The sequence below is a fragment of the Scleropages formosus genome, chromosome 1 (assembly GCF_900964775.1).
Source record: "Scleropages formosus chromosome 1, fSclFor1.1, whole genome shotgun sequence".
NCBI lineage: Eukaryota > Metazoa > Chordata > Actinopteri > Osteoglossiformes > Osteoglossidae > Scleropages > Scleropages formosus.
The window spans coordinates 25,154,389-25,168,212 of record NC_041806.1 but is presented as its reverse complement, the minus strand read 5'-3'; the positions used below and the strand labels follow the sequence as shown (position 1 = coordinate 25,168,212).

The window sequence follows — 13,824 nt, the reverse complement described above, 5'->3', positions numbered from 1 at the left end:
CTGAATGTTATTTTAAGAGGCTAACTATTGCTGTACTTTGACTGCTGCTTATGTGCATCTCTGTACTGCAAAGTTTGCATCATTCCCAGTTTACTACTGTTTATTCATATATATACACATCTAACACTTAACTAACTTACAGTTATTTACCCTTTTACACAGCTAGAAAATTTTACAGGAGCAGTAAGGGGAATTTGAACCCATAACTTTCAGCTCTACACACCGTAACACTAACCACTATGCTACCACCTCTTCTGGACTTAAGAGGCATGCAGCAGCGTATATTAATATACAGTATGTTTTCACTGTCTTATCATATAAACCAGGATCTGGGAATGAAGGTATGACCTGTATTTGAACTTTGAACCCACAAACTCTGTCTTACTGAGTTGTCCAGATGAAAGGTCTAAACATGTTGCCAGATTTCAAGGTTTGGTAGTTCCTGAAAATGTTGCTTCCCTGTCATAACACCATGAGATGAGATTATTACATACATGAGGACATAGGAACTGCTGTAGTCACGTGGGCCCTGTGGGATGATCACGGAGCGCTGCGTGGCACCAGCTAATCTAACTGATTCATTTAGGGTGGAGAGAGATGAACAAGATCAATTGAGTTCAACTGAAACGGTGACCCCTGATCAGTCAGGTGATGTTTTGTTGAGTCTGGCAGGGGAACACAGTCACTGTCCCCATGGGCTGTGCTGCAGGAGGCCAACATGTCCTGGGTTCAAATGTGGGCTGGCCCTGGTGGGTGTGACAGGCATACACAGGGGGTGTCAGTATTAAACTTTACATTACATATATTTATTCAGCAGGGGGGGTGTGGTGGCACAGTGGGTTGGACCAGGTCCTGCTCTCCGGTGGGTCTGGGGTTCGAATCCTGACTGGCGTCCTGTCCTGGGTGTGTCCCCTCCCCCTCCAGCCTTACACCCTGTGTTGCTGGGTAGGCTCCGGTTCCCCGCGACCCCGTATGGGACAAGCGGTTCTGAAAGTAAGTGTGTGTGTGTGTGTGTGTGTGTGTGTGTGTGTGTGTGTGTGTGTGTGTGTGTGTGTGTGTGTGTGTGTGTGTGTGTGTGTGTGTGTGTGTGTGTTCAGCTGAAGCCAGGATTCAAACCAACAACCTTTGGGTCCAAAAGTAGCGCTGACCACTATGCTACCTCAGCATGTGCCCAAGGCATTAGTTGACCCACTCTGCTACTGATAGGAAGCACTTTATTGAATATATATTGAGTAAGAAAGAATGAAATTATATCGTCCATCTGAAAGTACTTGCGAAACACGAGCCCTTTCTTCGTCATCTTTGGCGCCCTCTACCGCAAAAGGAGTGAGTTGCAGCAGCACCGAGTTGACGTTTCAGGAAGAGGTGAGGGCATCATGGGAGTTGCGGTTTTATGTGGAGTCTTTTATGCAGGAGTCGGGCGGAATTCACCCAAAAAGAGAACTACAGCTGAACCCGTCCCGCGCCAGTCAATCCCCTCGCACGAGGAAGGCGTTTACAATACCGTGGCCATGGAGCTCCGCGGTGCAGTTGTCATTTTATTCGCGCTGTTCTACTCTAGTTCGCTGAGTGTCGTACACACCTTTCAGATGAAATCGATTTACTGCACAATATCCGACAGTTGCGACTGCGATTTTAAACCAGATGTAAGAGGTAAGGGGACGAAACGAAACAGGAACAGTGAGTGTTCTACTCACTGCACACACACACTGTCATCTTTTTGATTGATGCTGACAATAAGTCGCTTGCCTGCCTGGAGTACAAGCGGATTCGTACTATTTGTGTCGATTTCATCGGCACTGTGTCGGTTACTTGCTCACGTGTCGCTGTGAAGTCGCGGGGTCGCGCGCTGCTGATCTGGATTCCTCCTTAAGTTACTGCGTCCACGTTTCCGTTTCCTCCTCTCTTTTCTCCAAAAAAAAAAAAAAAAAAAAAACATATTTTGTATCGTTGCTTCGGACACTTACTTAGTACGGGCCTCCCTGCGATACAAACCACGCTATTCCGACCGGAGAAGTGCGTCTTGCCGCGAGACGTCGACGTAAGTCGGGGTTATTTTGCCTGTATTTGCGTTATGAGAAAGTCAAGTGGTTAAACTAAGTGCGCAGGATCCCCCCCCAAGGCGTTGCGGTCACTCCTGGAGCGCCTTTCCTTCGGTCCGGCAATAAACGTCCCTCATTATAAACCCCGCAGAGTAAATACTTGAAAGGAAACGCATAAGTTATTACGAAACATTAATTGATACAGAGAAAATTGTGTTTGGGATGTTGTACATGTATTGTAGAAAACGGTACCGAGATCGTCCAAACAGTCTGAAAGTTCTAGGATTGGCCGTCAGGTGGCGCTGTTGTAATATTTTCTTTTTTAAGAAAAAGAAAAAACCTTTTCTATCATATACATTTTTTCGTGAATTTTCATTTGAAGTTAAAATGCATCCTACTGCAAGAGATTTTGCCTCCCGCTGTGGGAGCCCTATGTTGCAGGGCAAAAGTTTCTTGTAGGTAGCTTTTTATGGTTATAAATAAGGAGGATTTTTCTTAGTGTGAAACGACATGGTGGGGACCTTCAGCGTCACGACATTCTCTTTCAGCTAAATCGAATTTAATGCTATTAAATCTATTTTACGTTACCTCCACATTTATTAACGTAGCACACGCTTTTCTGCAGAGTAACGTACATCTCCAGGAACAGTAGAAAAAGTGTGTTCCGCCAACAGAAGGTGAGACTTGAATGCAGACAAATGATTCTTGAGTACAGCAACATTTTTTTTTTTCAGGGAGTATATTTCAACAAAGAAAACGTCTAACTGGGTGGAGTTTGTGTTTTTGATTATTTAAATTCATGTTCCGTCAATTGTTACTATAGACCACTCCTTTAAGAAGTTGAAGAAATGCTGTGTATCCATGTGGACTCTCTACCCAGGGCTGGAGTGGGACCTCTACAGGAACCTGTATGGACAGCACTTGGCACAGGAGGTGGTGTCGGAGGCTGTGGGAGACTTCATACGGAAAGAGAACCCAGACCGGCCGCTAGTGCTGTCCTTCCATGGCGCCTCCGGGACGGGCAAGACGCTGGTCAGTTCCATGGTGGGGCGTCACCTATACGGGACGGCAATGAGCAGCCCCTACGTCCACCAGTTCATCCCCACCCTCCACTTTCCTCTCTCTGACCAGGTGCAGCAGTACAAGGTAACATCAACTTCAGGGGAGTTTGCTCCCTTTCCTCTGGTGTCTTACAGGGTTGTTGGGTTGCGCAACGTTTACATGTATTCATTTAGCCGACACTTTTCTCTAAAGCGACTTACAGTGTTATTCTACTTAAAATTATTTACCCATTTATACAGCTGGGTACCTTTACTGGAGCAACTTTAGTACCTTGTTCAACGGTACTACAGCTGGAGGGGAGATTCGAACCTGCAAAGGCAGCAGTTCTAACCACTATGCTACCGGCTGCCCAGTGCCCTTCCTTTGTCTCTCCGTACATAGTAGATGTAACATTGTTAATTCTGACTGTCAAAGCCTGTATCATAAACTCACTGGAGGACTTGTCTGACCTCCGATTGCATCACCAGAGTTCATGTCTGGTCTGTCACTAGGCTGGGCGCCATCTCTCTCTGTCTCATTCCTCATGTTCTCTCAAGTAACTATCGAAATCCTTTCCTTAATTTTCCATACCCCCCCACACACCCCTTTACACCCCTAGATGGAGCTGAGGCGCTGGGTGGAAGGCAACTTGACGAGGTGCGCGCGCTCCGTCTTCATCTTTGATGAGATGGAGAAGATGGCACCTGGTGTGATCGACGTACTGATTCCCTTCCTGGGCCCCGATTATGTCTTGTTCCAAACCAACTACCGCAAGGCTATTTACATCTTCATCAGGTGCGTAACTCTGCTTCGGTGTCGCCTCTGCACGGTAAATAAGCCGTGCATTCTTCTGCATTGATATATAAACTTCTCGACACAAAGACCGGATTCAGCAGGTTGGTCGGTCGGTTGCAGAGTTGGTTGGTTAGGTAGGTAGGTACCCTTCTCTAGTCTCCCCAACTGATGAGTTTCTTTACCTGTAATTTTCAGACCACAACAGTCAGTCACTTTCTGCATATTTTAAAGTTACTTTCTATACTTCCTTCCATGTCCTCTGTTCCCGCATGTTCGTTCGTTTTGTCAAGTCCCTCATTCTCCTTTACCACGCTGAGTTTACACTGCCGCTTATTCTTCGTTACTACGGCGAGTTCAGTTTGAGGGTCTCTAAGGGACAAGTAACGTCTGAGTGGCTCAGGCTGTGGAAGGGGACAAATACAGGCTGTACCGCCTCTGTGATTCTTGCACACATATTGTTTGTTTTTCTAATCAGATGTAAAATGAACTTGCTTCATTTGGCTCTATGAGATCAGTTTGTGGAGTTGGCTGTGATCCATATTGTTTATTATATTGGTTCAGTCCAGAAACATTTTACATTTACGTTTATTTTTTAGCAAACGCTTTTCTGCAAAGTAATTTCCAATGAACTCTGTGTAGTGTTACCAGCTCACACACTTTATTCACCAAGGCAACTTACACTGCTAGATACACTACTTACACTGGGTCACTCATCCATACATCAGCGGAACACACTCTCTCTGTCACTCACACCCTATGGGTGAACCTGAACAACATGTCTTTGGACTGTGGGAGGAAACCAGAGCACCCGAAGGAAACCCACACAGGCACGGGGAGAACATGCAAACTTCAGACTTAGCAGGGGATCGAACCCACGTCCTCTCGCACCACCCAGGAGCTGTAAGACAGCAGCGCCACAGTCTCCTTTAAAAACTATCTAGCTAAAGGATTTTCCAGGTTGCTTGTGTTCTAATAAAAATGTATAACAGCAAAAGTCTGCAAAGAATTGTAATGTCAGTATCATGTTACAGTTATTCTGACAAATTATCTTTTTTTTTTTTTCCTCGTGTGTTTTTACAGCACAGCTGGGGAGGAGATCATCAACGATCTAACTCTAAAGACAAGACTAGCAGGACAGGAGCGAGAGGATATCCGTCTCCAGGATCTAGAAGCTTCCATTTCACAGGCTGTGTTTAACAACAGGAATAGTAAGAGTGGCCACCCTGTTGTCGGCAGACTTTATTTATGTTTGACAAGAACCACCTTCTGAAGGCTCTCAGCCCTGCATGTGTCTGCATCCACTCTGCTGAGCACCATAATTTAGATAAATTACATAAAAATTATTAATTTTAATATGCTGTCATGCCTTCTGTAAAAACCCTTTTGCAAGCCCCTAATCTAAATCCTGAACATTTGTTGGTGAACCTGCTTTTACAGAGAACTCTGGACTACAACTGTGCTGAAAGTGGGAAGTAAATTTTTCAGTGTGCAGCCCACAGATTAACAGCATAGTGATTGCCATAAAGTATAAATGCTCCTGATATCTTATACTTAAATATGAGCAAAGGTCATCCCATCAGTGTAAGACTTAACTAGGAAAAGGAACTTCCTAAGGGATAAAATGGAGGCGGCATAGCGAGTAGCGCTGCTGTCTCACAGCGTCAGCGAGAGGATGTGGGTTTGATCCCCGCTCGGTCTGTGTGGAGTTTGTATGTTCTCCCCATGTCTGTGTGGGTTTCCTCTGGGTGCTCTGGTTTCCTCCCACAGTCTAAAGACATGCTGTTCAGCTTCCCCCATAGTGTGTGAGTGACACAGAGAGTGTGTTTCACTGATGTATGGATGAGTGACCCAGTGTAAGTAGTGTAAGTCACCTTGCTGAATAAGGTGTGTGGGCTGATAACTTCCAATGAACTCTATGCAGTGTTACTTTGGAGAAAAGCCGCTAAATAAATTAATGTAAATAAGGATAACGAAGTTTGCACGCTGTAGTTTTACACAGTGCCCTGCAGATGGCACCCTGTCAACAGCCACTAATTGCCCTTTGCGTTCATTAAAGTTAATTCTGTTAGGGAATGACCATCTAGGCCTAGTAGAGTTTAAAATTGTTTCACCGCCCTGACACATCTTTCTTCCGCAGGTGGATTTTATCAGTCACAGATCATTGCGGAGAAGCTGATCACCTTTTTTGTACCCTTCTTGCCTCTGAACCGGCACCACGTAGAGCGGTGCGCTCGCAGAGAGCTGTGCCAGCGTGGGGAGTGCCACCGAACCGACGTGGTGGAAGCAGTGGGGGGCGCCGTCAACTACACGCCACAGGATGGTCAGCATTTTTCCAGCACCGGTTGCAAGTCAATCCCAGCCAAAGTGAACCTCTTCTTGTGAGGCAGTCATGTTTTTAGGGGTCTTTTGAAGACTGAAATGGGACACGGTCGGACGCTCGGACATCTGGCTGCTACAGAACAAGAACTGGTGTGGGTGTTTATTGGAAGCCTTGGACACCATTTCTCTGTCCCTGTTGTGTCGTGGAACCTGGCCAGCTTCGCCCTGGCACTGTGGAACCAGCTGTTCGACTTCACCCGAGAGGTGAAGGTTGAAGCACCGAACACTAGAAGACTGAAAGCCTCACACAAGGGGCAGGCCCTGAGGTGTGACCACTTCTCCATGCCAGGACATGTGAGATTCTCCGGAGGAATGGGCTACAACTACGAAGCCCCTCTGTCTGCCTTAAACAGTGGAATTTGACCAAGCGTTTAATTATTTAATTTATTTTTTTAAATTAAATTTCGTAATGTCGGCGTCTAAATAGAACTGTTCCAAGCTGATCTTACTGCAGTATATGAAGTTTGGCTTTACGGCCTTCTGTCAACACCTTCTGTTTGGAGTGATTCTCATTTTATTTTATTTTTTTTTTTATTTTTTTTTTTGTTTTTGCAATAGGTGGCAGTGCTGCTGAGGTTAATAATGATATTGACCAAAGAAAACAAATAATATATTTGCCATGTAAGAATTGCTCTGTTGGTCTGCTCTGTCCAAAAATTTGGATTGTCATTGGTTTGTGTTAAAATGAGTGGACTTGGCAAAGTGCCATTTCCTGAACACCCCCCCCCTTTCTTTAAAATACAATTTTATATTTTTAAAACATTTTATAGAATTACCTCAGTCTGGCAATTCTATAAAACAATTTGATCATAACTTGACCAGGATCTTTAAGCTGTGTACTGGAAGGAGAACATCTTGAGACAATTCATTGTTTTTTTGCAGGTTTTGTTGTCTATGAGTTAAAGACTCTGCATTGTGTTCAGTTTTGTTGAAGACTGGGAATGGTTATTTGTCCTTTATCTTTGCATTGGTTTTATTTTTGACCAGATGAGTCAGTGAGCATGCCCACAGCAGCAGGAGATGTATGTTGTTGACACAGACAAAATGAAGGTTTGCATGGATAAAGAAGTGGTTTGGGGTGGGGGCATTTTGGAATTATGCATTTTAGAATGGGTTTCTGAGCAATGCAGAGGACCTTAGGTAGCATCCTTCTTAGATATAAGTCCTCAGACATTTGCCGCACTTCTCGCTGTGGGAAAGGTACTTGAACTTAATTTTTTCCATGAAAAAATTAACATACTCCGGTCGTGGTAAAAGTATAAAACTTGAGTTCCTGCTGTCCGCTCTTTACCTACATGTCCGTCCAGTGGGTCATCACTATGACAAGTGATCACTTGCAGTGGTCAGTCTATAACGTGAAGAAATAAAATCCATCTTGCCCTATTGATGAAACCCCTTTTCAGTATGATTTTATGAATAAATATGTAGTAATGCTCTTAAACTGCATGATGGCCTTAAAGACAGTCACGCTATTAGAAACTCAAAGTGCAAGTAGCGTTTTAATTTCATGTTTCCATAAAAATGACATGTCTTTTTGCTATTCTTGCGGTTGAGTTTCTATGTATTTATCCTGCTGAACATTTTATAATTTCCCTCACGTTAATTCCAGCTTTTTATATTTTTTAATGTTTTGAACTCACTTGTCCTGCATCAGAGCAGAGCCTGGAAAGTGACATGGCCTTCTCAGTGGGAGTTTAGCAAATGTGAACTGACGGGCTGGCATGGTTTAACTCTTTGTTGTCTGAATACTGAGGCCTTGTTCCACCAGGACAGTCTCCTTCAGTGTGATGTTCCAAATTCGAATTTGCCCTTCTGCTCCTCTAGGCCTCTGTGTCAATTGATAGGAACGCCCTTCTCCCCTTCTTGTCATGGTTGCCATGGTGACAGGTTGGCACACTTGCCCAAGCTGTGTACTGCGGTGACCGCACTGTCTCCCTGAAAGACTGGGTAACCGGCGAAAGGTGCAAGATGTACAAATCAACAAAATAAACAGAGCCCACTACATGAGATGAGAAAAAATTATACAAGTGTGATAAATGTGTTAATGAAATAATACTAGCCCAACATTATTGAAAGGAAGAAGACATTTACAGGAAGAGTCAACAATATACCATCACCTTCATGGACAATGTCACTTTTGGTTTAACTATCCAGAAATTTGGAGCTGACCACTTAGATACTCCCGGGGGGTGGTGGTGGCTTCCATGATGCTCTTGCTGTAGCGATGGGGTTTCCAGTAGGCTTCCTGTTGATTTTGTAAAGCAGTGGTCGTAGGCTAGGGTCCGGATCGGTGTCCTGCTGCCCCCCGACTCCCCGTCAGACCCCCACCCTGGCTTCCCATTACCACATGAATGCTGGGATAAGGCCACAGTGGATGTGGACAGCACCATAAGGCAAGAGATTTGCAATTCAATCCGCTGCCACAGAGGGAAAGGGCTGTCACAAGTCCGACGGAAAGGAAGGTGGACCGAGCACAGCTAAAGCTTTCTCAAACCACTCGAGTCTTTCCCCGGTGCACCTTTCATCAGCAGCTGGCCTTCATTTATGTATGTTCTCTGTTAAAACTTTGAAAAACTCTCAATCACACAAACACTAATTTTAAATTTCTTGAGAATATCAGGTTGTCATTTTTGTGGTCACTGAGAAAAAATAAAATAGAAGTTTAGTTCCGAAATGTCAAAGATGAATTATAATATTGCTAGAAAATATTAACCAATACATAGTCTGGTAAACGAATTACTTCCGGTGCACTTATCGAAGACTTCCGGTATTTTAAGCGAATGTGGAGAAGTCTCGCTCTGTTGTTGGAGTTAGTTCGTGTACAACCGTGCTTATCAATGTACTTGTCACCGGAACATCGATAGTGAGAATTTGGTCGGTATCAGATGCGGCAGGAGGACACGTTTACTTACCGTGTTCCTCTTTTTGAAACAGTTGTTTGATTGTGGAAACGTAAATACCTGACGCACGCAGCACAAACGCGTTTTGGCGAATGCTGAGCTTCCGGCTGTCCGCGTGCGACAAACAAAGTGTTCGCGCGCGGGAGCGCTTGTGGCAGACGTTGCGAAAACGTCTAGAACGGGGGACGCGTCATAATCACACGTTGACGTACTTGTGAACTAAAGCAATGACTCTGCCCGCTATTCCCGCGCTTTTATTATGCGGTGTCTGGTGTTTGCTGAAGGGAACGCTTCAGGTGCACTGTGACTACTGTCTCCAGATCGTGTCCCCCTCAGACAGCAGTTTTCCCCCAGTTTTCTCCCCTGTCATATCATTGTCATTGGTAGAAATGTACCCAGTTCAGGAGTTTTACTCTTTGGACAGTTTGCTGTTTTTAATTCAAGTGATTAGGTTAAACACAGTCCCACATCTACATCTCCACAGTGCCACCAGTGTGACAAAATGATGGTGGGCAACGTATTGTCCAGACTCATCCGGACAAAAGTTTTGCTGTGCTATTTGCCTGCTCTTCTCCATCTCTTTTTTTTTTTTCCCTTGCTTTTTCTGTTCCTAATCCCTGTATCCTGATTGGGGACAGGGGTGGGGTAACACAATAGAGATTACCGAAATGACCTCTGACATACAGGGAATTGATACCCCCCACACACCGCAGTCACAGCACGACGTGGCTTATCAGGGCTTAAAGTGGAATAGAAACCCAGTCCGGGACATAAACCAGCTCTGGGTGTCCTCGTATTATGTGTCATTGCTATCAGGTCCTATCCAGTCCTTATTTGGTCAGTGGGTGGCCAGACAGGCAGACATTTAGGAACATTTTGGCAAGAATTCAGGGTTTTAAGAAGCTTTTCTGAAGATATTGTAGTCTAGGGCCCCAGTGGCCGTGTAACCATGTGTATGTGTGATGGACGTATCAGGTGGGGTGATCGGAAAAGTGGGCTGCTTTTTACCAGCAGCTTTTTATGAGCTGTCCCTATTACACCACAGTATAAGGCATTGGAAGAAGAGTAAAAAGTCTGGATTGGAAACAAGAAGGTTTGTGAAAAACATATCAGCGCGATTAATTTCAAACTGAACATAAAAAAGCACTGGCGTTCAGTTTAAGTTGAAGGCTGCCTACTCTCACCATAGTGAGGAGAACCTTTTTGCTTCCAAGGGCTCCACCTGACATGTTGACTGGAGCTTAATGGTAGATGATCAAGAAGGGCTGGAGGACAGGGGTGGTGGTACGGTGGCACGGTGGCGCAGCGAGTACCACTACTTTCTCACAGCGCCTCGGTCATGTGGGTTTGATCCCCACTCAGTCTGTGTGGAGTTTGAATGTTGTGTCTGGGTGGGTTTCCTTCCGCAGTCCAAAAACTTGCTGGTTCCCCCATAGTGTGTGAGTGACAGAGAGAGTGTGTGTTCCACTGATGTATGGATGAGTGACCCACTGTAAGTAGTATATCTAGCAGTGTAAGTTGCCTTGGTGAATAAAGTGTGTGAGCTGGTAACACTACATAGAGTTCATTGGAAATTACTTTGGAGAAAAGCATCTACTAAATAAATCTAAATATAGGACCTCTTGGTGTCACCTTTCACAACTGTGTCAACAGCCTTTCTGTGATTTCATTGCCCCAGTGCTCTGCATTTTGCATTATTTCTAATTACATTTACATTTATTCATTTAGCAGACACTTTTCTCCAAAGCAATGATTGAATGTGATTGAACTGAATGTGCTCGTGTCCTTAATTCCTGGGAGTGTCTGCAGGTCCTTGCAAATAGGTATAATTTTTCCATTTCTGCAGGTCCTGTGCCATAACCTTCCCCAAATGTTACTGTAGCCACCATTTCTGTCACAGTGCTCACACATGGTATGAAGGGTACAGATGAGCCATGTGAGCTACTTCGAGGATTGCTTTTGTTGATATATCTGAGGCCTTAGCCAGATTGTCAAATATGCTATGTGTAGCTAGGTGGGTCTTTATGTGAGCTTGCATAGCAGTTGCACCAGAGAGCCAGACGAGGCCAGTCAGAGAGGTGCGGATCCGATACGTGAGGTTCAGTGCTCACCTCCCTCCCTGGCCAAAGTACTCCTTGGGAGACCTGATCTGATGACTTTATTAGATCTGTTCTCTCTCAGTTCTTCAGTGAGGAAGATGAAGGGGACTGGGGGTCGGCGCTCATAGTGGCCTCTTCACCCCAGCTGTTGTTAACGGCAGACTGTTCAGCAGTGCAATTCCTGGGACAAAAAGCAGCCTAAATAACACCCAAGGAGGCCCCCTCACATCCAGCGCACACATTGATACACACAGACAGAACCTTGACCACTCTGTGTCTGACCCTGGTGTCTCTGTTCACACGCTCCCCTGGACAGCTGTAACTGGCTGGACTCTACCCTGACACTCGGCCATCACCCCCCTCCATCACAAATCAGGTTTATAAAGGCACCCTTCCCCCACCTTCTACTTGCCCCCACATCAACAATGGGCCAGAGCTCCCCACTCACTCATCCCAACATCTGTGAGCGCCACTCTGTCCCCCCATTCTTCCCCAAACTGCTCCATTCTTGCTTCTCATTCACTTGTAAATGTGCCCACTGATACTGTTGATGGGGCTTTTATCCACATTGCCCGGGTCAGCAGGGAAGGTAGAAGCTTGGGAGGTTGGGAGGGGTGGGCCAGAGGAGGTTGGAGTGGGGTGGGGTGTGTAGTGGTGATGGTGGTAATACAGGGGTTCAGGGGGTCCAGCGACATTTTTGACAAAGAGTTAAATCCTTTTTTGTGTGCAATCATTTGGGACGGCCAGCAAGCTGAGTTCCGAGGGACCTCTCCGCTGCATTCCTGCAGCCCCCTCGGCAGAGGTAGGGCCCAGTAGGGCCCAACCAGAGCCCTCTGCCACCCACACCAAGAAAAAAGCTGTTTTCATACTATTTTATTATTATTATTTTCATTCTATTGTCAAATGAATTTGCTGTCTTTTGAAGGTTATTTTTTATTAGCAGGTGGATAATATGTGTTCGCATGAAGATTTCGCCAGTCTGCCTAATATTGCGAAATAGCTGACCACATGTACCATTAATAATTACATAGTACGATTAATATGGCTAACAGCCTGTGTCTCTTTTTGCTTCAGTCATAACAGGACCCACACACTCATACACAATTAATGAAGGTTGCGCTACAGTCTTCTGTCTGGAACGTTGTGTGGTGGGTTATCAAATTTTAACACTCAAATTGTACCTTTCTGTGTTTGTGTTGTCGCTACTTCTATTAAGTCGAACGCCAGGTTTCATGTTGTGCGCTTGGTTAATGCCGTGCTGTTGTCTGTTGTCTATTTACCCATCTTTGCACCTGCTATTCTGTTAATTTAACTAATATTTTGTAGCATGCCTAGGCCTAATTGTATTTGGGTCTGTGTTCATGTGGTGGGAAAGAAAGAGGGATTCATAAACGTGTGTGTTCGGTGTGGGGATTATCCATCATTTTCATTTCTGTCTTGACCTCAACAAAACCTCAGTGTATGACAAAGGGGTTGTCGCTGTGGCAATGGAGTCTCCAGGACAACATGTGAACAATGAGTGACCAGGGGAATGCGAGCAGCGGGACCGAGGGGTTCTGCAGGGCTATGACCTTGGCCAGTGGAGGGACCCTGTGGCCTGTGACCATTGTAGGGTTAGGTTTGGTGTGGGAATGAGAAATAGTCCCTGCCTTAGTCCTATGGCTTTTTCTTCAGCATCAAAGTGATTGATGATCCCCACGCCACCCCCACCCAGGCACTCATATCCATATAGACATAACCTCCTAAATCTGTGCTTACACCAGCTGACCAATATTCCCTTTCCCAATGTCTACTTCTTAGTGATCTTCTTCCCATCTTGTCACTAACAACACAAATACTGTCAGAAAAAAAAAATATTTCCCACATATGTCTGTACCAGGAGCCTTTCACCTCCACACAAGAACTGCCCAGCATGCACTTGGCTTCTCTGTTGCAGCCTCTGTAACTGGGCCACCCATAGATCATGGCTTACATGTCGAATAAGCATGCTTATAACCCCTAGGAAGCCCGAGCATTTTCCCCATTAAGTGTTTCAGCAGCTTATTGTCAGCGACCATAAAAGAGAAAAAGTGTGTGCCTCTGCTATTGCTTTGTTTCAGCCCTGTCCTGCCCCATACCATAGCAACCATGTTTGCGTGGCTACAACATCTGGAAAGCCACCGTTGCCAAAATGCGAAGCAGAACTGCAGTCCCGTTAGATCCAAACATCACTTCCCTGCCCAAGGAGAATATTCCATATGCTACTGTATCTTACTGCATTCCCAGTGCACCGAACGAGGCATATGTGAATACACACATTTACATTTATTTTTTTTAGCAGACGCTTTTCTCCGAAGCGACGTACATCTCGGAAAACATATATACGTATTCGCAGGTGAGAGGCGCCGGGCAGTTTTGTCCTTGGGCGCGCTGTACGTCAGTCTCGACAAAGGAGTCCCGCACTGTGGAGCTGCAACACTGGTGACGTCACCGGTTGTTCCTCAGGCCGCATAAGTACAGTGTGAGTACAGCTGGAGCAACCGGAGGGAAGGAACAATGGTGTATGGTGGAGAGGAGCGTCCGTAGTAC

At 45.4% G+C, this 13,824-nt stretch overlaps 1 protein-coding gene across 3 annotated transcripts; it reads left to right on the top strand.

Annotated features, from left to right (window-relative positions):
• The first annotated feature begins 1,401 nt into the window (after nucleotides 1–1,401).
• Nucleotides 1,402–7,644, top strand: tor2a (torsin family 2, member A). 3 transcript variants are annotated; one of them, XM_018746449.2, is made up of 5 exons: nucleotides 1,402–1,653; nucleotides 2,923–3,188; nucleotides 3,703–3,878; nucleotides 4,959–5,086; nucleotides 6,016–7,644. In XM_018746449.2, exons 1-5 carry the CDS (start codon nucleotides 1,512–1,514, stop codon nucleotides 6,258–6,260), a joined length of 957 nt encoding a protein of 318 aa, XP_018601965.1. In that variant the 5' UTR covers nucleotides 1,402–1,511; the 3' UTR covers nucleotides 6,261–7,644. The 3 variants fall into 3 exon arrangements, with proteins under 3 accessions (XP_018601965.1, XP_018601967.1, XP_018601966.1); XM_018746451.2 differs by lacking the exon at nucleotides 1,402–1,653 and adding an exon at nucleotides 2,010–2,041; XM_018746450.2 differs by lacking the exon at nucleotides 1,402–1,653 and adding an exon at nucleotides 2,697–2,719.
• The last annotated feature ends 6,180 nt before the right edge of the window (nucleotides 7,645–13,824 follow it).

Coding starts and splice junctions, on each gene's coding strand:
- tor2a (XM_018746449.2), top strand. CDS start 1,512: ATGGAGCTCCGCGGTGCAGTTGTCATTTTATTCGCGCTGTTCTACTCT. Junction 3,189..3,702: donor ACCAGGTGCAGCAGTACAAG/GTAACATCAACT, acceptor TTACACCCCTAG/ATGGAGCTGAGGCGCTGGGT. Junction 3,879..4,958: donor GCTATTTACATCTTCATCAG/GTGCGTAACTCT, acceptor GTGTTTTTACAG/CACAGCTGGGGAGGAGATCA.